This window comes from Dysidea avara, chromosome 4 (assembly GCF_963678975.1).
Source record: "Dysidea avara chromosome 4, odDysAvar1.4, whole genome shotgun sequence".
In the NCBI taxonomy this organism is placed as follows: domain Eukaryota; kingdom Metazoa; phylum Porifera; class Demospongiae; order Dictyoceratida; family Dysideidae; genus Dysidea; species Dysidea avara.
Window position 1 is genome coordinate 44975028 of NC_089275.1, and position 27706 is coordinate 45002733.

Genomic DNA, 27706 nt, shown 5'->3' on the forward strand with positions numbered 1-27706 from the left:
CTACATAGCTTCTGCTTTCTTGCATGCTATAGATGCACGGTATATTGTAGTAAAGATTGGAACTAACATTTGTTGTGGCAGAGTATATTGTGGAAAGGGAGGGCCAAAGGGACATGCAGTATGGTCAGTATCACAAAACTGCAATGAACTAAATTGGTCATCTCTTCAAGGGCGTAGAAAGCAAGTACATGTACCTCATCCTACTGTAAATCACTTTTATTATAGCTAGCTATAGAGAGTTTTTAGATCAAGTTATGCATGCATGAATAATGAATAATTATAGCTTGCATTCCATTCTTCTCCTTCATGGCTTTGCCTTTATGTCTTGGAGCTGCAGTAATGCATGCACATGCATGCACATGCCCCCTACGATCAGGAGATTAAAACTCATACATGCATGCGTAACTGCTTTATGAGCAGGGGCTAAAAACATATATTTAATTTTACAACTAGCCAGAACCTAGCTCGGATTATGAATGAGCAGTGGTATCGCTACATGCATGCACTTACACTGATACCCAAGCAGGTCCTGAATGTAGTAGACTCTCTGGTTTGGTAGGCCGAAGATCCGTAAGAGATCACAGACCACACAATTAGAAATGTTTATCTCAAGAACAACTGTATAGACTGTAGCTATAAAGGACAGTTAAGAAATGCACAACACACATGCATGTGTAAAAACTTAGAAAAAATTATAGTTGCATACTTTTCTGCAGTTTGCTATTTTTGTCTTACAACTATATAGCCCACCATTTACAACTATATTAAATATTAACTTGACCCGCTTATATAATTTGTTTTCCTACTGCAAATATGCATGCACAGACAAAACTTTTATTTACATGTTGTTGTCTTATTATTTAAAATACCAAGCTATAACTACTAAGCTATACAATACATTATGGTATCACAACAAGGTTGAAGACTGTGTGTGTGCATGCATGTGTGCAAGTGTGTATGCGTGGAGGGAAGGGGGCGGGGCCTGTGGATCCGCCACTGACTAGAGAGAGAGCCGCAGGAAGGGAAACCAGCTCAGTTGGCATAGCTATAGCTAGGCCGGACACTCACGGTGGCAAGCCCCATGCAGTAGAAATCAGACATTCCTGCATGGCAGGTAATTCAAGCGTAAAATAACTTATCGATATTGAAATATAAACATTGATTAAAACTTGGGCTATATCACCCTAGTGAAATCGCTATGAATATTAAAAGTGCTAAACTCAGAGAAAGCGCTGCCTGTAATTATAGCGCCTTCCAAAAAGCGCTGTCTTCAAAATAACCGTCCTCCTATCAGCGCCCTATGCATATTTTCCTTTCGCCTTTGCCTTATTTTTTAGTGTAATATATGAGTATAATTATGGCACTAATAACACTCCATAGCGTATGGTACATACCATACGCGTACGGTACGATTTTCCGTACCATACGCGTATACGCATATGGTATGTACCATACGCGTATACGCATATGGTATGTACCATACGAATAATTTAAAAATTATTAAAAAATAAATAAAAAATGTACCATACGCGTATGGTACAAAATACGCATATGGTATAGAACAGAGAGACCATTGCTCCTGTTTCTGCCATTCATAATGATGAGGCCCGTGCAGATGTTCGTGCGACTGGATTTTGGGGTAGACGCCAGGGTGCATTTTTTATATAAAGGTTTTTCACCCCAACGCACCAAGCTACCTTAAGACTCAGCCTGCATCACTTTTTCGAAGGCATGAGTTAGAGAAGAAGCGGGAATATGGTGATAGGGTTCGCAGTGTGGAGTGTGGTTCATTTACCCCTCTTGTTTTTTCTACATTTGGTGGACTTGGTAGGGAGGCAACTATATTCTATAGCCGCTTAGCTGATTTACTCTCTAAGAAACATGGCACACCCTATACCAAAACACTTTCACTAATGCGATGTTCCATCTCTTTTCTTTACTCCATTCTGCCATCTTGGCTATCCGGGGCAGTAGGACCATGAGACATGTACATGTGGAGCGCCCCACTACCTCTGCTGAACTGCGCCTGGCAGAGGTTCAGCTTGACTCATCTGTTTAATGTGTTTATTTTATTTTGTATCTGTTTAATGTGTTCGTGTACGATTACGTAGTTTTGGATTGTGAAAAAAAAACAAAAAAAACACACTCTTGAGAGACGACGATACATTTGAGTAGTCTCGCGTAGCCAGACCACTACTTTTGTGTGGGAGTCGGGACTTTTCCTGATTCCCACACAAAAGAAAAGTGCAAGTGTCTAGAGAGGCAAAACTTAGTTTGCTCTCTTGTATTGGTACATCTTTAGACCAAGCAACACCACAACTAGAGGTCACCATCAAAGATTTCTGCAGTTGCCAACAAGGGTAGATGCTTATATGAACTCCTTCTTTCCTTTTACAATAAAATTATGGAACCAACTAGATGATCATATTATCCAAGCTCCATCTCTTGATTTATTTAACAATTATATAAATTTGTAAATAAGTAGCTAACTACATATGTACGAATATACTCATGATTGAGTTTGTACATTAACATGTATATATATATATCTTCTGATCCTAGGCTGCGGGAGTTGGGATTGCATCTCCATCTTGGCGATAATCCCTTGCAGTTTCAGGAACAGGATTACTCCATTTTGTAGTACGCCCAAAGCCAACTTTCCAATATGCCATCAGCATGATCTTTGTATAAGAAGGCTAAAGACCAGCTTATAGTAGTGTCCTTGTGTCGGAAAACGAAGCCAATCTCAAACAACTTACTGTACAATGTAATTTCTGGATTCTGCCATGCAGATTAGAGACTAGCTGTAGAACATGGAATAAGCTATTGACTGGTTTTCACCCTGGGCAACTTTCCTTCCTGTTAAGAGCTTCTTCTGACACATTTCCCACAGCAGTCAGCTTGCAGCATTGGTATATCCATTGTGGTGCCAAGTGTAAATTGTGTGATTCCAACCGTCCAACAACAGCACACATTTTGGGTGGCTGTCCAGTCGCTCTATCACAGCAACGGTACACCTATAGACATAATAAAGTTTTACATATTCTGGCATCCAAGCTAACAACCCTCTTCGCTGACTGTCATGATGTCAAGGTCTACGCTGACCTACAGGGATTTTGCTCCAATGATCCTCCACGTGAAACCATTCCTTCATCTGTCTTAGTCACCCCCTATAGACCTGATGTTGTTATCTACAATGCTCATTCCTCATTGATGGGTATTGTAGAACTCACATGTCCACTCGACTCAGTTCAGCACATCGAATCAACCCGTGACCGCAAACAGTTTAAACCAGAATATCAGCAACTTTTGGCTGAGCTGGATCGTTTGAATATTTCTACCTGCTATAGAACTGTAGAAGTCAGTGTTTTGGGTCACTTTCAACCTAAGTCTATCCATGCAATCAAGGACGTAACTTGTTTCACCCAGCAAGTATTCTCTTTGTCTAAAGCTAGTATTAGAGGACTTTTGAATGAGATGGCCAGAGCCTCAATATCTGCTTCTCAACAGATATTCTTTGGTCGAAGCTCAAAGGAATGGACTATTAACCTGGACTGCTTTTAAATTTACTAAATCTGTTTTGTAATTAATTTTTGTATGTAATTAATTTTTCTGTATGTGTGTGTGTAAATAGTCTTTCTTTTCCTTGCCATGCCCGTATGCTGACCCAATTACTGGTCAGTTGTGCGATCACATGTTTTCTGAGGATCCACTTGCTTTTATTTTGTATACCCCTTGTTCATCATAATTTAATGGTTAATGATAATAATAGTGGTCTGGCTGCGCGAGACTAACATTTGAGCAGGGGCGTAGCTAGCCAGAAGGTGATGGAGGGACAGGCATGCCCCCACGAAACGCTCAAAATCATTCATGATTGCAAAAAGGGCTAATGACCCAATGGTGGACTAGCCAACATACGGTGTTGTATTATTACAGCTCACACAACTAGCTACGTAACTACTTCAGTACTGATTGCTTATCTTTTATCAATGATTCAATGGAGGTACATTCGTCGAGCATCATCGCACGTGCCACAACTGTACTTCAACAAATTCATCCACAGTCCGGTAGAGCTATATTGTTAATATTTTAGTGCTACTTTACGTTAACCACAGCTTGTGTTGCAGTCCTAGCACACTGCTGACAGGATGACATGTTCACTCACTTCACTCGGTGAAATTCAAATGCCACGTATTACATGAAATCCCACCGGTCTTTCTTGCTAGCAGAATTTGTAAGCTTGTGACTGATCCAGGGAGTTCTGAAGAACCGCCCTCTTGGAATAGGCCGACTACACTGGCAGCACTGCCGTACAAAGCCGATCTAGTGTGATCGACTCGAGAAAATAAACTTGGTACATTCAACACTTTATGACCTCATAGGCAGTAGGTTCTTAGCGTCATCTGATCTCCTTTGTCACTTGTGAGTTGTCACTGTGACTCCTGCCGCGGCGAGGTCCTTGGGTTTTACTCTTTTCACCACCTTTCATAACCCTAGGCCTTACGTAATATTAAGCTCAAAAGCATCCAGACTTCCTACTGTAGTTGTTGCTCTCTCTCTTCGACTTTAGGGCACGCATCTAGTAGTTGCCGCGAGTAGTCAACTTTAGGCCACACCAAGTCAAACCTTAGTTTCTGGTCACCCGCCCGCATGGTAAACCTGGAACCCTAGTTTATGAGGACTATTATTAATATTACAGGTGCTTAAGTGCATGTGACCCAGCAAGACACTTATTTTTTACTGTAAAAGATCGAGATACTCTAATAGAGCAGTCAGGGATTCCAATAGAGCAGTCACACTACTCTTAACTCTAATATTAGGTATATATGTCACACTTTTAAGTCTAATAAAATGTTTCTAACTATAGCTAGTTTTGTCCTTGATTATATAGCTGTTCAGATTATAACTGCTACTAATGCTTCTGTAACCAAAGTAATTTCAGTAGCATTAACTACTAGCCCATGCAGATGGGCCATAGCTTTAACTTTATAATTCAAATGTAGTCCTCTAATGATTAGTCTAGTAACTTCAAATTCCTTATCACTGAACACTACAGGGGTATGGAAAGCCGGCAACATTCGGTGAGCTTAAACTTAAACTTTTCCATAACTAAAATTAGATTGGCAAGTAGAAACCCTTATAGTTTAAACATTCCCAGATGATCACTAAAAAACACTAGTCTGGAGCACTCAATGACTCAAAACTTTGACAGTTACTTTTCTCAAGGTTACTGAATAGAAGGCTGGAAACACATAGCTAGTGGGCTACGACTTCACATCTGAATGAAGAATTTATGATGTGAAAATAGAAGTTAAATTTCATTTTGGATCATGATCATTTAAACAACTTAGCTATATAAGTCGTAGTAATATTTTCCTGACATAGCTAATGACTAGTAATGAGACATTTATTTCACTTGGAAAGCATAAGTAGCTACATGAGCAAAACATTTCCTATAGTATATTCTAAATAAATAATTAAATAAATAAATAAATATACTTAAATGCTATACATCAGTGTATAGCTAGCCATGATCCATCAACAACTTTCCTAGTGCATTTTTGCCGAAGCACAACTACTTATGTTGTTGGTTAAGTTTGACTAAAAACAAAATCAACATGAATTTGCTAAATTGAGCAAATAATAATACCATACAGTATATTGTCACAGTAGAGTCTATAGTCCTGAAGTCCTGATCATCCGCCCGCCCGCATCCATTTGTAGGCTTGGGAGTGACCAGAAACTAAGGTATGACTTGGAGTGGCCTTAGGCCAGTAGTTGCCGCAAGTAGTAGACTTTAGGGGAAGCGTCCAGTAGTTGCCACGAGTAGTAGACTTTAGGGGAAGCATCTAGTAGTTTAGCGTTAGGGTTAGAGTTCAGCTTTGGTTTCTCAGTTCTTCACCTTTAGGGTTAGGTTCTTCTTACTATATACAGCTTATTTCGTTAGTCACATTTATAAGATACAAAAGAAGGGAATCAAGGGAGCTAGCAGCGGTAGCATAATTGGTAGCACACTGGACCATCACACTGGGATCCTGGATTCGATCCCCCTTCAAGACTGCACTTTTTTTTCGCCTTTTTGGTTCACCTTTTTTTGTCTAAGTTCTGTAGGGTTATGAAATAGGGTGAAAAGAGTGATACCCCGAGGTCCTTTGAGCGGGTCACTCCTTAGATTCGAAAATTCTCTATCACGTGAGTAATCTAGGCTAAAGAAGTGCGTCTCTAATATTTTCGTTCGGTGGATTCACGAGTGAGTTGAATGTTGTGTGTGCGCGTTCACTAGCAACCCCTGGTGGTACCGCGCAGCAGCGCACATAATTTATAGTCATTTGCGTGTCAGTTTAATATTGGTAAGCTTGTGACGGAGGTTTTTAAAAAAAAAACACTACGGTGATGGGGTGGCAAATGCCTCCCCCTGCCCCCCCTTGGCTACGCCTCTGCATTTGAGCGGTACTGTATAGAGAGCATTTTAATACTTTTTAATACCAAGCACAGAAACAAGTAAAAATTTTATTGCTAAAAAATTTATTTTTATTTTTAGCAACATTGTTCAATTAAGCTCGAAATATTTGCCCCTCGAAATATTTACCTGGTAGTCTATACGGTACCTGGCGCGTAACCATGCGTTGACAATTAAGTTACGAGGCGCTTAGGACCACACCCCTTGTTTTCAAAATGATATCAGTACGATCGTCGAGATCTATGGTGTATTTTGTTGCGTTGTGTACCCTATCCGTCTGCGTACTCTGGGTATTTCGTTCCAGTGAAGATTTTTTGCAGATTAACCTAACCAGCCCCACGAACACACTGTTTGTAACATTCCCGAGGCGTACACTTAAAGTGGACAACAAAAGCATTGTGATGATGAATATCATTAGCACCAGTAAGCCACAGGAAAGTGTTGATAAATCAACTGCAACGGTGAATACACTGGTCTCACAGAGACCAACACACAAGCAGGACAATAGTATCAGCAACACCAGCAAGCCGCAGCAAAGTGTTCATAAATCAAATACAAGACAAGAGCTCACTAAATTTCTCGAAATTCTTCGGAGCAAAGGTAAATCAATCAATGGCCTTACCTATGAACGTCGGTATCCAGTTTTACTCAAATTTTCTGGATCTCAAATTGCCAACTTTGTTAATGACTTTGGGGTACCCGGAAACTTATTTTCTTCAACCTTCAATCAGCAATTTTTGGTTTGTACAGGTCAAGCATTAGCAAAGGCAAAGAAGCCAGTGAACATAACAAATGAAGGAAATGTGGTTATGCCTAAACACTTTCAGAAATGTAAGAGTATAAGTTTTCAGAAAAATCGTAAAACTGTTGCATTGCTGAGCTTCCCTGGATCAGGTAACTCATGGGTGCGACAACTCCTAGAGACCACTACCGGAATTTATACTGGTACCTACAAGGATTGTGATGAAAGCTACATCTCTAAAGGCATGATAGGAGAAGGAGTTTATACTGATAATGTTATTACTGTTAAGTTACATTTTCCCCAAACTAATGATCTGAAGTGGTTATACAAACATAATATCATTTACGTTGTTAGAAATCCATTTGATGCTATCCTTGCTGAATGGAATCGATGGAGATCAGCTTTTAAAGATCACAGCACAGCACATCTTTCTACAACAACTGTCTTTGGTGAGTAATATTGTACGGTAGATCCACTGTAAAGCTGTCCAATAAGTGTTCATGTATATAGTTATATAAGTGAATATGTTTAGATAACTAACACTCTTTAGCGGCATGTGTCACTTTAAGGGGGAACCCTACTAAACAGTACAACCATAATACTGTTTGATATACTAGGATAGTAATAATATTAATTTTACTGTTACAAGTGCTATAGCTTGCAAGTGCCCTACAGCATCACCAACCTTTGGAATACTAATTCGGTATGTTTGGTAATAAGTTTGACAGAATTTTTTTGATATGTACCTTAATGTTTAATTTGAGTACACGAGTGTTCAATTAGAGTATCTCGATCTTGAAAAGTAGAGGGCTGTAAAATTATTTTACCAATATTAATAATATTAAATTTTTTTGGTATAGTCTGTTCGCATTCATCTGAGCCCTCATTTCAGAGTAATTGACTGAGATGTAACTTATATTGAGAGGAATTTGCTCCAAATGCACCATTCTGGATTTGCTCTTGAGTAGAGATTGATTAATAGATCTATAATAATTTCCCTCTAGAAATTGGCATTTACTGTTCTTTCTTTGCAGAGGATCAGTGCTGAAGCAAAGGAGATGATCACCCAACATGCAAAGTTAATTCCTACCTTAGTTAGTTACCAATCAATTCTATACACTGCATTATAGTACCAGATGTATTATGAAAGATGAAGAAAAGTATTCAAAGTCTGTCTGTGATGAACAGTCTTGGTATCTCTTCTATATACTTTTTCTATTGGCAGAATGTGAAAGTACCACTGCCACACACAACACCTACACAAAGTAAAACCTACTGCCATGCACACAGTCATGCCTATAATGTGACTGCATGGATCTGCAAGAACTCAGCATTTTTTGATTTCCATTTTATAAGATTTCATTTATCCAGATAATGGTCCACTGAAGTTTCAGCCTGAGATTTAGATACAGAACTACAAATTCAATTGGTAAGACAGTAACATGTCTACAGGTGCTTAATTAAGTGGTTGTAACTTATGCATCCAGTCTTGTATGGAGATTTAGCTTTTCATTCCCAATATAACAGGTGAATCCGTTGCTGGGTAGTTATGCCTTACAAGTCTTTCTTACAACTAGGCAAATTCAAAAACAGTGAGAAAGAGACGAGAGTGAACTGCATGTCCAAAAATCAAGGTAAACTACTGATCATACAGTATCTCCTGTCAGAACAAGACTTTTGAACTCCTTTACTTTTGGGAATACAACCACATATATCAAGGATTCTACACAAGTGCTCAAAAAAGTTTTTTTTGTATTGCATTCCACTACAAAAGTAGGCTTGCACAAACATGTGAGATTCTTGCAGATCCATGCCTAGACTGCATGTTGCTGGGTGTCAAGTCACCACTGATATATTTTTGTTTCTACATGCATTCTTCACGTTTTAGTTACATGTTTCTAACTTCCTGTATCACATGTCCGTAGTGGGATAGCATTTACAGAATCTAGCCACATATATCTAGCAACACTGGGCGACCCGTGCTACTTAGGTGCTAGTTAGTGCAGGCAAATTCTATCGTGGACAGGACTAGTATATACTCTACAGGAGATAGAACTATGTCTAGTGGGTGAAGGTGTGGGTGTCCAAAGTCTCACCCATACATGGACAATTGTTTGAATTTCCACAGTTAACTCCAGGTACCACAGCTACTTTCCTTGTAAAGCTCCATTGAAATGGTCCAATACACTATGGCTATAATCTATCTCTGCTATTGTTTATAAGTTGATGCACGGTTTGGACTATATTACAGTGGTCTGTTATCATGGTAACAGATTGGTTTACACAGTACATAGCATACATTTTCCAGTTTTTTAACTGTAGGTATTTTAACATACAGTCTAAATTACTTGGACACCTCAACCAATAGAAAATGATGAGCTTCAAGTCCTAGTAGCACCCTAGCTCACTACACTTTGACGCTATATGCAGTGTCAGACTCTTGTAGCACTAAATCACTTAATTCCCTTGGTCTTGGTGTATTACTAATATTATTGTACAACACATTTGGAATTGGTTATCAGTGTTGGGACAGTTATTTTGTAAAAGTAACTAGTTACATAACATATTACTTGCAACAGAACTATTTAGTTACAGTTACATATTATTACCCAAAAAATAAAGTAACTATAATAATATTACATATTGTATTACTTTGTGTCCACAGCCTTAAGCTGTCACGTGTGAAACTACCACCTTATCACATGCCATGATTGCATTGTTGGGCAATATGCAAATCTTGGTTATAAATAAGAAGTTGGTGAATAAGCTTCATTCAGTAGGCTTCATTACTTTGTTGTGGGCGTTACTCAGTTGATTACTAACGAGATTAGTAACTTCGTTACTTGTAGTAATAATATTATGTAATATTACACTCGTTACAGTAACTATATTACTTAGGTAACTTATTACATTTATTATTAAAGTAACTTGAGTTATATCATCTGTTTTTATAGCGTATTTCGTTAGTTACCACAAAATTAATAATATTATGTAATGTGTTACTACCAACACTGTTGGTTATCATCAATTTTTTGTTATAATAGGTAAAGAATGGAATTCACGAGTGGATATATATTCCAAAAGATGGCAAACTCACGTTGAACAGTTCCTAGCGTCAGTGAAGACTTCAGTACTAGTAGTAAAATATGAGAACTTGCTCACTGATTTATATGCTGAATTGAAAAGAATGATGGAATTTTTGGAGTTTCCCTACACAGAGGATGACTTACAGTGTACCATCAAATCTACAATTGAAGGTTTTCACCGAAAACTCAGCAAAAATGTTACTGATCCATATACTCCAGAGTTAAGAAAACTTGTATCAACACGAATTCAATTGGCCAATAAAATATTACAGTCCTACAACATAAGTTATTGACTACATATCAACACTTAGATATGAGCACATAATGAATCTTGCACGTATTACTATTCTACAACGTTTTATGTATATATGTAAGTTATTTATCAACTTTTTCATTGTAAAATGACTTTTGTATACAAAACGTTATATGAAAATTTCTTACACGATTTTTTTTGCAATAGAGCAGTCATTCATGTAAAAATATTTTTACACATTTTATCATGAAAAGTTTTTGCATGAAAATATGGTATATTTATAGTTTTTAAAAATAGAATTGTTAGAAAATTATTGATCGTACGCGTGCCAGTTAGCCAGACATAGCTAGCAAATAATTACAAATATAATAGTGTTTAGGCAACCAAAACATAGCCATGTTGCAAAAATTAGTGCAACAAGAGAAAGAGTTGATGGTGTGTAAGGAAGTGTGAAACTGAAAATGTGGATCTACTGGTTTAGGGTAACAGTCTAACAGGATTAGACAGTAGGATAGTTGTCAATCTGTAGGTGGGGGAATACTGTAACTTTAAACTTTAAATTGTTTGACATGCATATGATGACAAATCAGTGAAACATTACATGCTTCACAACTCATCAGTTTCTCCATCACGCATGGTTTAAAAACAAGCCAACGCTATACTGATTGCCTGATCCTTTCACTGTCTGAAATGCAATTCCTTATCATATAATATTGTACTACGTAATTGGCTACTGTTCCCTCTTCCTACCACAATTTCTGTTATAGGAACTTAAAATTCATTTCTGTCAACTAGCTAGTTGTAAATAAGATGACTGTAGCATATACTTATACTATACACAATATTATCTATATGGATACTTTGCGTGTGGGAATGGCCATGGTTTAGGCCTGTGGGAATTATGCTCCAAATTTCCATCATTATTCTATGCTGAATTTCTCCTAAAATTTCATCAATATGCTCATTTTTATTCCTTTTGTGCTTCTGATTTTATCATTATTCCCCACTGAATTACAGTTAGTTAGCATATTCACCAAAACATAGCAAAACAGTCTAACACATGTAAAAAATCTAGCAAAACACTGCATACTAATTTCTTATGTAACTGTCAATAACTGCATTATTATTATACGCATAATTTTTCTTAAGGCATTACAGCACAAGTGCTGAAGGTCTGTAGGACACCTGGTCCTACAGCCTGCTCTTCATCAACAAACAAACACATTAACTTTATTAAGTATGTTTGAAAAGTTGAAGAAAGAAGAAAAACATCCATGAATGGACCTGGGCAGGCTCGAATCGAACCTGCAGCCATCTGATTTGCTCATCGGTAAAGTTCGATGACTATTACACTGCAGCTTTAATAAGGACACCTCTATGTAGTCTTGTAATGAACTTGCTGCTGGGAGTTGAAAGAAGGCTTCAACAGTGAAAAGACTTACTCAAACGCTGCTGATAATGGCTGCTGATAATGGCTGCAATGTATTGTTTTCTGTCACTTAGTTTGTCTGGTTTAGTTGAATGTGCTGATTATTCATGTTTTATTCTCATTTATTCGTATTATTCCCAAATTATGCTAGAATAATTCCAGCATAGCTTCTGCAATCAAAATTCCCAAAATTATTCCAGCATAATTCCCACAGGCCTACCATGGTTACATGTAAAAGGACTGACAGAATTGTGAGCATGTGTCACTATATCAACAAAGGTCATAACCACACACCACAAACACAACACAGCATGTGTGTGTAAACCACAAAAACAATGATCCACACACATTACAAAGACACACCCCTATGATATGGACATGTTTACACCATTATTCAAGCACACACATAAGTACAATATTTACACTATGCGCACAGATGTACCGCACGCACAACACACACACACACACACACACACACACACACACACACACACACACACACACACACACACACACACACACACACACACACACACACACACACACACACGCTACACCTACACACACAAACACACGCACTGCACTACACACAAACACACAACAATAACAAATGTGTGATGCAGCAACCAAAACAACACGTTTCAGCTGACATTAATCACATAAAATTTTCATCTTAATAAAACTTCTAAGTACTTTGTAATAACAGAAATTTGCTTTAGAGCAGAATCGTTTGAAAATAGGTACATATCAAGCTGATGAGAACCATTCAACAATTCATATAATAATAATAGTGATTTAACAACAGTAAGCTTTAACTTATTAACTACTAGCCAGAACAAGTTGAATATCAGCCTGAAGGGTCAGCTCCACAGTAATACGTAACTGTAACTAAAATGTAACTCAGTGTCATTGGTAAACAAGTTAATGTCAGACAATGGTATAACATATATAGGTATAATTCATTAACAAAGAAAGCACAAGTCCCAAGATATATAGAGCCTTGAAGGATATTCAACTATAAGTTGCTGATCACTGATGATGAGAAATGTCTACCTTTGTATGTCTCAGATCTACACAACATAATTATATGACCAGGACTTGAGTGAACTACAATTAGAACAATTAATAAAATAAACACAAAAATGTAATCTATCTATCTACTCCTACATTAGCCATCACAATAATAGTATAATATAAATGTTTGGGAAATTTTGATGTCAGCAAAATAATTAAAGTTTTCCAACAGCATACCAAGTTAACAAACTTATGCATGAAGAAATAGCTACCAGCCAATTCAGCAGCTATGTTCAGTGAACTGGCTTTGTGCATGCAGTTGCGTTTTTTGTTTTAAATATGATTATGAGGTAACCAGATTTTGTGCAATTTTTTCAGTACAGGATGTACAGGTGTATTATTTGACATCTATATATGGAGGAAGGTAGAGCTAGTTAGGCCAACTGTTTGATCAGTTTCTTCTCTCCATAGTTAAGCTAGCTACATCTCGGTTGTCTTGCAAGCAAAGAAAGTGTTGATACACAAGATCACTACGTATGCGATGGTTAGTGATTTACCAAGTAATTATTCTTACTAAAATTCCGTTTTGTAAGGTGCTACTGAGTCAGGAAATAATAGTATTAATTGATAATGACACTTACTGAAATTTATAGTGACGTGAATATCATTCCTTGGCTGCCACCTTTTATTTTATAACTGTTGTCAACATAATATGGCTACACTTTATTATTATTAGTATAGGTTTTTTGGTAATTTGTAGATACATTGTACCATATAAGTGTACGTTGTTCTTTAATCCTTATAAAAATATAATTATTTAATGTTTATTACAAAATCAAATTGTTTTACTAGACATTCTACAAATCACGGCTATACTTAATACAGCCTACTTTCTTGGTACTGTCAATTACAGACAACCTCCATTCTTCAAGTTCATGAAGTAACTGCCTGCTGAGATCTGGATACTGATCTTTCAAATCCTTGCTTTCTTTTATATCTTTCACCAAATCATACAGCTGATATTCTATAACTTTACCATTATTGTAGTGAGCAACTAATTTGTATTGATCTCCACTAACAACAGCAGCATATTTACCATTAAAATTTCCAGGAATTACAAAAGCCCAAAATATAGAGTGGTTCCTGTGTTCTACTTCTCCTCGTAAATAAGGCAGGATAGATATTCCATCTAATGGACGATCATCTTCTGGTTTAACTCCAAGTATATCATAAACTGTTGGCAGGAAATCACTAGAAACAATTGGAAACCAGGACACTTTGTTGCTCTTGATTACATTTGGCCATTCTATTATTGCTGGAACACGAATCCCTCCCTCATACACACTACGCTTCCTATCACGTAATCCATTAGTAACTCCAGGTGTGCCATGCTCTGGACCATTGTCACTACTAAACCATAGAAAGGTGTTTTCTTTTATACCTAACTCTTCTAAGAGATCACGCATTCGTCCAATTATTTCATCCATAGCTGAAATGACACCATAATAGTCAGCTTGGTCTGAATTGAAATTCTTCTTCAAGTACATGTTTCTGTATTCATCTGTTGCAATATAAGGTATATGGACAGCATGAAATGGTAGGTATAGGAAAAATGGCTTTTTAAGATTAACTTGCTCTCTGATGAATTTTTCTGCCAGTGACCAAAGAAAATGTGAGTCTTCACCTTCAATAGGATTTGGCCATGATATAATCTGATCAGACTGATTACTTGTAGTGTAGTAGTTAGTGCACTCTGGGTGTCTCTGAGTGTGGCCTAGAATACATTTAGCATTCTTGAAACAACCACAGTTCAGTGTACAAGTTCTAGCTGATCTTGTAGTAGCTATCCATTGCTCAAATCCATGTTGACCCGGATGGGAGACTGGCCATTTTTTATTCCCATTTTTTAAGGGTTTAAAATCTCCAAGGTGCCATTTACCAAACAACGCTGTAGCATATCCAGCTCTACGCAATATTTCTGCTACTGAAATTTCTGATAGTGGTAGAGGCATTCCTTCAGGTACTCCAAAGTCTGGTTGGTAGTGTCCCTTGTTTGCATCCCAAATACAATATCTATTATGATTTCTACCTGTTAGCACAGTACCCCTGGTAGGTGAACAGACTGGACTACCACTGTAATATCTCTGCAGTAGCATAGCGTTTGTTGTTTTTGCCATCTTGTTCAAGTTAGGAGTAATGGGATTGCCATTGTTATACTCAACATCACCCCAACCCAGATCATCCGCTAGTGCAAATATAATATTAGGAGTGTTCTTTGTGACTTTGTCCTTTATCTCTACTAGCACTTCCTCAGCTTCTCCTGCTGTTGTTGCTTCTACTGTTGTTGTTGATTTTGCTTTCACTTTTGTTGTATCAGTTGTTGCAGCCATTTCATATGTGTCCTGCATTGTATCTCTATCCTCCTCTTGAGATGATGGCAATACAGCATCATCAGTATTAGTTGTACATGTTGCTAACCAGAATCCACAGATCATAAGAACAAGTATCGATACAGTCAATGTAATTGTGGGAGTCTTATTTATCTGTATAGGCCTGGACATTTTAGACAACAGCACCTGTAATTTATCATTACACATAAAACAAAGCATCGGTACAGACTACTATGTGCCCACATTAATTTAAGAACATGAACAATAAATACACTCTATATACATATTCTGTACACTGTACATAGTTTGGGTAGATATTTGATAAATATGACAATACTGTGATCCACTCAGCAAAAACCGGCCATTTTTGCACATTCCTCAAATTCCGTTTTATTGCTTATCTATAGTAACAAACAAGTGGACAGAAAAAGTTTCAGTCTTTTATGATGAATAGTCTTGGAGTTATAGCACTAGACTGTTACTATGGCAAATAAAATACAGGCGCTTATTTAATCGATCATTACTCACAAATGAAACAAGGTACAAAGATGGGGTTTGACTCAGTCTGTTCACCATGAACTGGAAGAATCTAGGGTTTATAGAGTTGAGCTTTGTTTCAGTGTAAACCAAAGCAATTAAAATGTGCGTAAACTTTTTACGTAGAACACGTATTTCTACCTGGTTTATGTCAATACATTTTTATAGCAAAATAGAATTTTGCAAAAATGGCCGGTTTTCGCTCAGTGGATCACAAGTAATCATGGTGAGAGAAAACCTTTTACTTGATAAAAACACAAGTGAAAAAGATCAAAATACAACTGGTTCAGCTACTATAGGCCCAGAAGAGCAGTCTAAGGACTTGATTAAACTCTGGCCAACCTGGGAATGGTTGCATGGATCTGGCTGTATAATATAGCTCAGTGATACATATCAAAACTTGTGTCAAGTTTACCGCAAAAATTAAATTACGCGTATACGAAAATTTGACTCTGAGTTACTAGTAGAATCTCTCTTCCTACTTGATATAAAATACATTACTACAAACCTCAGTCCACTAGAACTCCTGTTGCATCGAGTAGCATCCGAAAAGTAGCTCTCTGGGAAGTAGGTATTTCATGTGTCCATTCAAATATATGGAGTTTTTGTTACAAACGTTTAACCCACCAGAGCACTGGCAAATACTGTCGCAATCCACATAAATTTCACACCAACCTGTTGCTGCTAGACTGCTCTAAATAATGCTACCCGTTTTAATGGGGATTTCCCCATGTGTGACTTAGAATCATCGCGATAATTGAGCCATGCGCAATCATCAATACGCAATGTATGGGAGTTATTTGCAATCAACGGACTTCAGCCTCCAAGAGCAGTGACTTCCCGGTTGAATTGTGATAAAATTGTATTGAACAAAAGAAAGCTGAAGGTTAGAAATTGTTAATTCCACCCGTTTTTTTTGGAAAAGTCTAATGTGTAAGGTGTAATGAAACTTTACGCTTTAAAAACATGTGTTTTGCGTACAAAATGTATTGAAAAAACGAAATACGCATATGGCTTCATTTGACAAAATGTACAGACTAGTTTTGATATGATTAAACAAAGGCCTGTACTGTAAATTTCCTCTCATTTTAGCCAGTTTTGAACCCTAAATAGTACTTAGGTGAATCCCTTACAATTGGGTTGGTGAGTGGAGGGGGTTAAGTGGTTGTTTCCAAGAGATACATATGTGACCGGATCTGCGAAAACCAGACATAATGGCGCATTTTTAAAATTCTTTATTGTTGAATATTTATAATCTACTTAGCCAAGTGTATGCTCTGGCCAAGTTTCAGCCTCATATGGCAACAACTTTCGGAGTTACAGCCCTACAAAGTAGCAACAACAGAAAGATTGATTTGTACAGCAAGTATTGGGAAAATAAATTACATGCGCTTACAAAAACGGCTGTAACATACAAATACAATGCAGTACAGAGTTGCAACTTGCATCATTGTGTTCGCCATGAATAGGGGAGTCCATTACTGGGTAAGTGTTTTTTCTATTACCATTCTTCACTGCATACAGAGACGAAATCAGTGAAGAAAAATTGATCGCGTACGATCGTTTCGACGTGACGTAAAAAAATGCCCATAACTTACGTATCCTTTGATCTACTGCAACGAACCAAAGATTTTATAACTCTGCTTGAGTAGGCGAATAAGACAATATCCAGGTTTTTATCATAGGACCCTTCCTTCACAAAGAACAAAGCGTTTAACAATTTAATGAATTTTTTTGTCGATTACGCAAATATTTTACCCATTGCAAATCAATGGCTTATACTATGCTTGCGCCATTATGTCGGGTTTTCGCAGATCTGGTCACATATATACATAGAGAGATGGATAGGTTAATATGTTCAAATCTCACTCTAGAATAAAACCATATCCAAGATCACATGTGATTTATACTGTATAGCAAGAATTTCCTGTGAAAGTTTGAGCATTGGAGGTTGATTCATGAGAAAATGTTTTAAAACTGAAATAATATTATAAACAAATCTACTAGCTATTTGTGGAATAATTATGGTATAATACGTATAATAGTCCATTGCAGATTTCCTTCATAGTAATAGTTTGAAATCACTCCAACAGTACAGTATCAGGAACCAATACATGTTGCATTAATAACCCTTTCAGGTGACATTCAGAATTCACTAGCACATACGAGTATAAAGGAATTTACATAAAGATATGATGATAATCTTGTTTACATGTGATAGTTGTAACATGGGCATGAGGGCTTTGCCTGATATGAATGCCCGACTGCCCGAGGGCCGCAGGCCTGAGGGCAGAGGGCATACATATCAGGCAAAGCCCGAATGCCCATGTTACAGCTAATATGTAACACTTGTTAGGCTGATAGCCTGTACAGGGCGATCAATCACCCAAGCCAATACGAGTGCAGCCACTGGATGTATTATATATGCATACCAAAATTTTTTGGTTATGGGTCAGCAGCTAGTATGTTCTGGTTACGTTCGGTTATGATAAACGGACATATCCTAGAGGTATCACGAAGAATTTCCGTTAAACGAGTTTAATGTTTTAGTCAGTGCTATTGAATCATTTATGGAAAAACTACGAAGCTCACTAAAGGCCTAGGCAGGTAAGCTTGCTTGTAGAGTGGTTACTCCATGCAGAGTGGTAGCTTCGTGATGGGGGCGTTCCGTATTTGAAAATGTGCGGAAACAATTGATGAATAAGCTATAGCACTAGTTTTCACCTTAGCCCAACGGTTTTCAACTCGTAGGATGGCGAGGATAACAAAACACTCCATCTGAGTGGTTTTCATAGCGAAATCCAAGTCGTGCATCCTAATAACATGAGTGTTTTCCACAATCGATTTCAGCATCAACGTCTATATAATCACTGCCTAGTTGTAGACTACATACAAAATGTAGCCCGGGCGGCTCCTTTGATCTGAGGTGTGAAAGTGTTATATACATACAGTAGGACCTCCATTATCCGAACACCTGTGTGCCAGTTCAATCATAAAAGTGTTCAGATAAGTGAATTTGTTCGGATAAATGAAGCCCATTCATTTTTATAGGGAGTTTCTGTTCAACTACTCTAATAGAACATACGCTACTCTAATAAAACGTTCACTTTATGACGAAAAACTCTAATAGAGCAGTCACTTATACTGTTCGGATAATCGAGGTTCTACTGTACATACATACATGTATATACCAAATGTACATGACAAGCATACTTTGTAGTCATAGGAAGAAATTTGAACTCTGCATGAGGAGGTAAATAAGATTATATATATAATATTATATAAGTTTGATTGATGTAAGACTTGCTTCTCTGAGTAATTGCTCGATTGAAACTTGCACATTTATTATTAAATTTGTTGTTTGTATAGCATGTATAATTTTGCCTGTCATAAAAATTAAAATATGACTGCAACTCGCAGTACTAAAAGTTTACTATCACGATTATATCATGGGAAAAATATCATAATATTACTGATTATCATGATATCCTTTTCATATCTTGACAGGTGGCCTACCATCAAACTCCACTTGCCTACACAAGTGAATTAATGGAACTGCAAAATAACATATGCATGACGTAATACCATTCATTGAACTATATGTATACTAGATGAATAAAAAATTGGAAATTTTAAAATGGGAATAGAGATCACTGAAAAAAGCCACCAAACAAGAAGGGATCGCTGGGGTGGTAATGTAAACCACAAATCCCTATTTTGACTCTCTGTCATAAATCTTTAGTTACATGCTCTGTCATTTTGAAGTGAGTCAAAATAGGGATTTGTGGTTTAAATTACCACCCCAGCGATCCCTTCTTGTTTCGTGGCTTTTTTCAGCGACCCCTATTCCCATTTTAAAATTTCCAATTTTTTATTCATCTACTTTGCGTACTTTTTATTAATTCAGTAATGGATTATAAAGAGACTATTGTGAATAGTGTAATTTTGCATTCTGCATAGTAACGCTGTCAACATTTCAGTACACACATGAAACTGATCAAATTGCAATGTGCATACAGACTGAGCGTCTCCTAATATGAGCTACAATTTACATTACTGGTGCCTTTAGTCAAATTCAGTGCAAGGATTGTAGTTATAAACTTGACTGCATTATTAGAGTATTTAAGTGACTGCTCTATTAGAGTATTTCATCTGGATAACCCGCCCACATACAATAATCACGGAGCGAAAAACCACAAGTCATCAGCCCAGATTAAACTTCCTGGCCTATACTGAATTTAATAAAGATATATTCTATTAGCCACAAGCAGCGCACACCAAAAAACCTAACTTTGAGTGCAATCTTGTATGGCTTCTCCAGCGTAATGGTGTTTTGGCAAGAGGAAACAGCTGTTTCCATCTGAAAACGAAATCAAAAATAGGTCATGGACATGCACAATGATCCATTCAGCAAGCCTTGCTACTTTTTATCCCAGGATTCTCCTTGTAAACTTCGCTATGCCTGTGAAAGAATAATAATAATAATACTACTATGAATAATAAAGATGAATTAAAAATTGGAAATTTTAAAAAGGGAATAGGGATCGCTGAAAAAAGCCACAAAACAAGAAGGGATTGCTGGAGTGGTAATGTAAACCACAAATTGTTATTTTGATTCTGTCATAAATCTTTAGTTACATACTCTGTCATTTTGAAGTGAGTAGGGATTTGTGGTTTACATTACCACCGACAGAGAGTCAAAATAGGGATTTGTGGTTTACATTACCACCCCAGCGATCCCTTCATGTTTTGTGGCTTTTTTCAGCGATCCCTATTCCCATTTTAAAATTTCCAATTTTTAATTCATCTACTTTTTGATTAATCGAGTAATGGATTATGAGATTTCTTTTATTGATAATAAAGACTGTTGTGAATAGTGTAATTTTGCATTCTGCATAGTAACACTGTCTACATTTCAGTACACATGAAACTAATCAAATTGCAATGTGCATACAAACTGACAGTCTCCTAATATGAGCTACAATTTACATTACTGGTGCCTTTAATAGCTGTCAAATTCAGTGCAAGGATTGTAGTTATACACTTGACTGCATTATTAGAGTATTTAAGTGACTGCTCTATTAGAGTATTTAATCTGGATAACCCGCCCAGGTACAATAATCACGGAGCAAAAAAAACCACCTTGCAACAAAGTCATCAGCCTAGATTAAGCTTCCTGGCCTATACTGAGTTTGATAAAGACGGATTCTAATAGCCACAAGTAGCGCACACCAAAAAACTTAACTATGAGCGTGTTCTTGTATGGCTTCTCGAGCGTAATGGAGTTTGGCAAGAAGAAACAGCCCGGTTTGGGCTGTTTCCATCCGAAAACGAAATCAAAAATAGGTCATGGACACGCACAATGATCCATTCAGCAAGCCTTGCTACTTTTTATCCCAGGATTCTCCTTGTAAACTTCGCTATGCCTGTGAAAGAATAATAATAATTATGAATAATAAGAATAATAATAATATGAACAAACTGGCAAATTTCAGTGTTGTCTGAAATAAACATACTGTTTCCTTTTCACTTGATACTTACTAGTGGACCTATACTCATTGCAAAGAACCACCAGAGGGTTGTTTTGAGTTGAAGGATGCTTTTCAAGGTGGTTTTTAGGTCTGCGCTCTATTAGGATTTTTGCAAAAAACATGGGCGATCCCTATTATGAATCCACTATCGTGGTTCATGATAAGAATAATATGAACAATCTGGCAAATTTCAGTGTTGTCTGAAATACACATACTGCTTCTTTTTCACTTGATACTTACTAGTGGACCAATACTCATTGCAAAGAACCACTAGAGGGTTGTTTTGAGTTGAAGGGTGCTTTTCAAGGTGGTTTTTAGGTGTGCGTTCTATTAGGATTTTTGAAAAAAACATGGGCGATCCCTATTATGAACCCACTATCGTGATTCATGATGCATGGAGGTATATCAGACATCAGATAGACGTTAACTTTGCTATATAGCTATATATAACTAAGGAGGTGTTTTGTACAGCCAAGTGTATAAGTCCCATGCATGACAAAAAGTCTGCAGACTAGCAATAAAAGTGCTCATACTCAGCTTTGCATCACCCTCATAATTTTATAATGCTAGCAATTAAAAACTCACTAATTAAAGGGCACGGCACCCATTTTGCTTGCGAGTGTTCATCCCGATTTTTATCCAAAACAAAACGGGATGAATACTCACAAGCAAAACGGGTACCACACCCTTGAGTTTTTTAATCACTCGCACTCTCATGAGATGATGTTACATTGGAGCAGTACTGTACATTGTTCCCATGAGTTCCTTATCACATTGACAAATCTCAGTGTTAATACTTTCGTATTTGCGTGAATGCTCTATTAGAGTGTTCTTAACTGCTCTATTACAGTATCTCTATTCCAGAAGCAAAGGTGTGACATCCTGCCATGTTTACAATAGTCTTTTTTCACTATGAGTATCATGAATATTTACTTTATGGCATTTATGGAGAACACCACAGCAATTACAATAGTTTGATAATATTGTTTCCAAGAATTTTTACATCATTTCATCAGAATATCACGGTTTGATGATGTAACGTATAGCCTAAATAGTTATAGGGGACATTTTTGCTGATTTCGCAGTTTTGGGGGTTAACTATCAGTGAAAATTTTATCTGTAAAATATTTAGACCTTAATACACTTTGAAAGTGTTTGCAAATCTGCAAAAAAAAATTGCTCAACCTCAAAATATTTGCCGCTCAGTAACCAAGATACCACTCACAGCCCACCCCTAATTGTGATAACTATGCATAGGCTTGAGTCAAATATGCTAGCTAGTTGGTAGGGCTGAGCAATAGTATCGATAGTGCGATATATCGCAATAGTAAATCACTATCGTTATCGTGATAGTAGGGATATCACTATCGTGATAGTTATGATAAGTTCAGATCTGCATTAAAATGGTATTAACAACCCTTCTATACAGCAGCTTTCTTACAAAGGAGTGGCCTGTAAAAGCTTTACCAAAAGTCCATATTCATCAGCCGCCCACGCAGTTAATTAACAAATGTCCTGTACATGCAAAATAACTCTCTATATGACTGCAAATCATAGCTATACAATTAAGACTTTGTTAAGAGCAAAGTTTTTCATAAACTATCGTAATAGTATTCACTATTGCGATATTTAATGAGTAACTATCGTGATAGTAAAATTTTTACTATCGCTCAGCTCTACTAGTTGGTCATGTGTAGTGAAGCGGTGACCTACAATGTAACTGAACTGCTCACAGTGTAATACCAACATTGCTGGTCTGTTACCTGCCGGTAGTGCGTGCAGTTGTGCACTGTCATCACATCAGATGCATTTCAGTATCAGGACAGATGAGGTTGCCTGCTGATCACTCTACTGATTGATTTATTGTGTCCCACACAGATGACCCGTCACTGCACTTAGTGACTGATTGGCATGTTGATGGTATAAGACATATAACACAGCCCAATCTGAAACGTCCATGTGTTGCCATTGCCAATCTGATACTGGTGCTATCAGTGTTCTGTTACACACGCATTTGTAATGTTGTTTTTTTATGTTCCCTTTGTGAAAAACGACCAATCATATTCCTCACCTCCAGTTCACTGAGACGCTGTTAGCCACTAGTAGAATTTTCACTTTAGTACTGCAGCCACACAGCTACACCAGGAAGTATAACATAGCAGCAGATAGGCCAGGTCAGCAGACATAGCTAGCTAATCTCAAAAGGTGACAAGACCTCATTTATACAACTAGATGATCACTGTCACAAGGCTTAAGTGTGAGACATCTTTCACATTTCGTATTTTGGTAGCTTTTCTGTAGTAAAGAATACTCCAAGAGTCATCCGTGAGTTCTATGTACAATATACTAGAAATAAACTTTGGAGTTTTTGTCCACTGGAGAAAGAGATATCGAGTTGTGCATGGTGGCAAGCAAAGAGAAGATAGAGAGTTGTTAAACTACATTTTGATCTAACTCACTTGTGCTACCCTTAGCTAAATGTATAAGGGAGCACCTACAACAGAGCAAATCCAACACCAACTAGCTGAGACCAGATGGTTTTAAGAGCAAAAGATTCCACCTAACTACATGCAAGACAAGTCATTTATACTCTCCCACACATGAGAGAGCATAATAAATTAACTTTGCAGGTAAATACACAGGTGGTCATATTTTGCTAAAACAAAAGTTGAAAATCTTTTTGAAAGGCTGAGTTACTAGCATCCATTTAATCGTGCCTATTTTTGGAAAAAATTTTCAATGGAAAGGAAAGGAAAACAATTAACCTTTTTAGAGGATAAAACTGCTATCTTCCATACGGAAATTATTATACATAGGGGCATAAACACATGCCTTGTTATGCTGATCATGAGGAAACTCACCACAACAGCAATGCCTTGACTAGGCAATCATCATAAAACAAGTCTAATGTTGGCAAGACTTAATGAAATCTATGGGAGAAAACTTTTTGGAATTTTTGCAAGGTTTTGACATCTCTAATAAAACAAGATGTGCAACTTTAATTTAGATAGCGATTCCGAGAGAAATTTAAAATGAGTAGAAGCTAGCATAGCTTTGAGCAGTAGCTACTCCCTACTCCCTTAAACACTTAGTTTTTTTACACTTAGCTTTAAATCTGTCTTAGTTAGCTATAGGCACTACGCTAGTTTTGTGGTACACTGCATATGCATGGAAGAGTGCTCCAGGTTATTGATAGAACAGTTGTCAGTCATTGCTATATGTGACCATCTCAGCAAAAACCCGACTTGTTCGCACAAGCATGCGTATTGAGAAAATCGAAATTTAAAAATAATTCATAAAAATTACGCATGCTACAAAAAACTACGCAAGTTTTTATCGGGCCAGTACTCAACAAAGGAAGACTCAAATTGATTAAAACTATATACCATCTTATTCACCTATTCATGGAGAGTTGAAAATCTTTGTTTCGTGTCTCTAGCTCCAACGGTATGCATGTCACGTGTGTTTGTTTACGATTCGGTAAACGTAAACAATATTGTCATCGTTTCTTCTACCAAACCGCCTTCATATCCATATGAGCAAGTATCTACAGGGCTAATACTATACTGTGGCTGATGTGCCGATCCATGGTGAACGTTTAAAGCCAAATTGCAATGCTGTAGACTATTCCAAACGGAAGTTATGGCTGCGAATGTAAGCGCCTGTAGTTCATTTTCAGTATAGTCGCTGTACAAATTGGTTACCTTGCTCTTCCTACTGTCTAGTGCTATAATTCCAAAACTACACATCACAGAAGGCTGAAACTTTGGTGGTCCATTCCTTGGACAATGCTGATATTGCTGTGTGAATACAATTTTTTTTTTAATTGTGCGCACAAGTCAGGTTTTTGCTGAGACAGTCACATATATGCAACTTGAACACCTATATTATTTTCCTGGTAATGCAACTAATAATACAAAGTGACATAATCTCCCATACATCATTTCCTTTATTTTGTTCCATGGATATCTATAGCAATGAAAACATTGACCCTTAACTTGTAACTCAGGGGATGGAGTCCAGCTACCAATGGTGTAAATGTAAACAGTGGGTTTGGTAGAGCTTCCGTTAAGTAAATTTTTGATGGATCTTGGCTCATGTCCAAAAAAATGTACAGGAACGTCTAGAATGTTGTCCATTGCTTTTTGGCCAGGCTACTGAGTAAAGTGCTCTACAAAATAATTAGTGATTCGCTGTACTTCAATTTTTACTAAAACAACACTTACAACAATAAAAATCAACCCACTGAAACTCACAAGATTGGTTTACTAACTCTCAGACACCTTTTTGGATCTTAACTATACCTTATTAACGAGTGAATTCACATGCTAATGCAAGCTGACACTCTTGCTCATGCTATGATTTTAGAAACTCACAGCATCCGTACCCTAAGAATACACATCTATTTTCAAAAGTATAATGACCACCATGTAATGTAGCTATGTAGCCTTGATGGAAACATACATTGTAACATATGCTAAACAACCAGCTGTGCTAGTGCTGTCGCTCAATTTTATCTAAAATAAACTTCAAAAAATTAAATGCGCACTACAGAAATGGCAAAAGGAATCACTGTATCATGAGGGTGGTAGACGAGGTAGTAGATTTAAAAATTCATTTGACATTGCGGCTGCATGGTGTTATAAAATAGTTAAGCCACTTTAAATCTTGGGTAAAGTTTGATACCCATGCCCAATGCGCCTATCAGTGTATTGCCCCACCCCCCACCCTCAGGCGTAAGTGGGGCTTTACAAAGGAAATTGACACGAAACTGCTGCCCCACTATGGGGCATTTGACAATCGTTGATTAAGCATCCAAGTATTTTTTGTTGTAACTTTCTACGTTATGTCAAATCCCGAGTAAATCATCGTATTGCAACTGAGGCCAACAGTGGGAATGTGACACTATAGGTTTTCCCAACTATGGGGCATTTGACATTTGGCTGCGTCAAATCCCCACTATATCCCCATAATTATATGCCCGAGTGGGGTGTAGTGGGACAATTAGTCTCGCAGTGCCCGACCTCAAAATAAGGGTCTGGTGAAACTGTGTATAAAAAAGTTTGGCACTACCGGAATGTTGGAAGCTTCAATCAGATCGCTCCATTTCAAATTGATTATGTAATGCGTACATTACAAAAGATTCGCGGCTTACGGTTAATTACATCCGGTGACTTGCCCCTTCATCATCCGCCTACAGTTAGTAGTAGACCTTTAGCACTTTCTGGACCAGATCTGTCTGTTTACGAACTGACATCTGACTTTAATGCTACACACTATTCCAATGATTACCATCCATTCATCTCTTGTTTCAATCCACTAGTACCTATATACCAGTTCCCACTTTTCCTCCTTTACCCTGTATTCATCCTTCCTCACTATGACCAGCGTCTCCCTTCCAACTTGACTGTATATTTAGTATAATTATTGTTTTAGCTCCAATGTGTATGTTGTATTATCTGGTGACTTTGCCACTTAAAATCGTTGAGAAAACGGCCATACAATTCTGTTGGGTTCGTTTTAATGTTGAACAAATAAAGTAGCGCCATTAATTTGGTGATGCTGTAAGCGGATCTGGTTGAACTTGTGACGTAAACATTGCACTTACGTAACACGTAAACGTCATCCAATAAACATTCCACCAGAACTCAAACTTTTCGTACACAGTTTCACCACACCCTTTTGGGGGTTAGGCGCCACGAGACTATACATTAATAGGTGCATACCATAGACACGAATCCTGTGGACAAGAAACCATTAATTGGACTAAGACAATGATAATATAAATAAACACTTAAACAGTGGTAGCTAGGATTCGCTTGACTGCGGCGTGTCATATTTTAGCTATACGAGCTAAACACATAATACTATTCACAACTTACGCTTAGCTTATTTCTAGAAGAAATAGATACGCTATAATCAGTAGCTAGCCAGCAATCGCGATGATGGTGAACGTCCCACCCCTGTTTTTAGAGAGGAATTCCAGTATCCGAGTTTTAAGTAAACAAATTCTCCGTAAATTCTCCAGTGGCACATAGCCAGTATATATAGCTATTACCAAGAGTCCATTCTTATTATGGACTCTTGCTATTACCATGTTGACTTGGACGGCTTTATGCACTGACACTTTCGACATCTGTTCGTAATGCCTAATGCCTTTGTCTCCTTTGTTGCACCTCGGCAGTCTATACATCTTTAGTAAGCAATGACATCATTAATTAAACTTAAACTCCGCCTTGGTGTTGCATCATTGACAAGCTGATT

General features: G+C 37.4%; 2 protein-coding genes across 2 annotated transcripts; one reads left to right on the forward strand and one right to left on the reverse strand.

Annotated features, from left to right (window-relative positions):
- The first annotated feature begins 6664 nt into the window (after nucleotides 1-6664).
- Nucleotides 6665-10756, forward strand: LOC136254206 (sialate:O-sulfotransferase 1-like). The gene is made up of 2 exons (XM_066046875.1): nucleotides 6665-7651; nucleotides 10247-10756. Exons 1-2 carry the CDS (start codon nucleotides 6676-6678, stop codon nucleotides 10579-10581), a joined length of 1311 nt encoding a protein of 436 aa, XP_065902947.1. The 5' UTR covers nucleotides 6665-6675; the 3' UTR covers nucleotides 10582-10756.
- A 2894-nt stretch (nucleotides 10757-13650) lies between these two features.
- Nucleotides 13651-27472, reverse strand: LOC136252378 (N-acetylgalactosamine-6-sulfatase-like). Its single transcript, XM_066044803.1, has 2 exons — nucleotides 27325-27472; nucleotides 13651-15560 (listed from the first exon to the last, which is right to left on the reverse strand). The coding sequence occupies exon 2, from the start codon at nucleotides 15543-15545 to the stop codon at nucleotides 13842-13844; it is 1704 nt and encodes a 567-aa protein (XP_065900875.1). The 5' UTR covers nucleotides 15546-15560; nucleotides 27325-27472; the 3' UTR covers nucleotides 13651-13841.
- Between the last annotated feature and the right edge of the window lie 234 nt (nucleotides 27473-27706).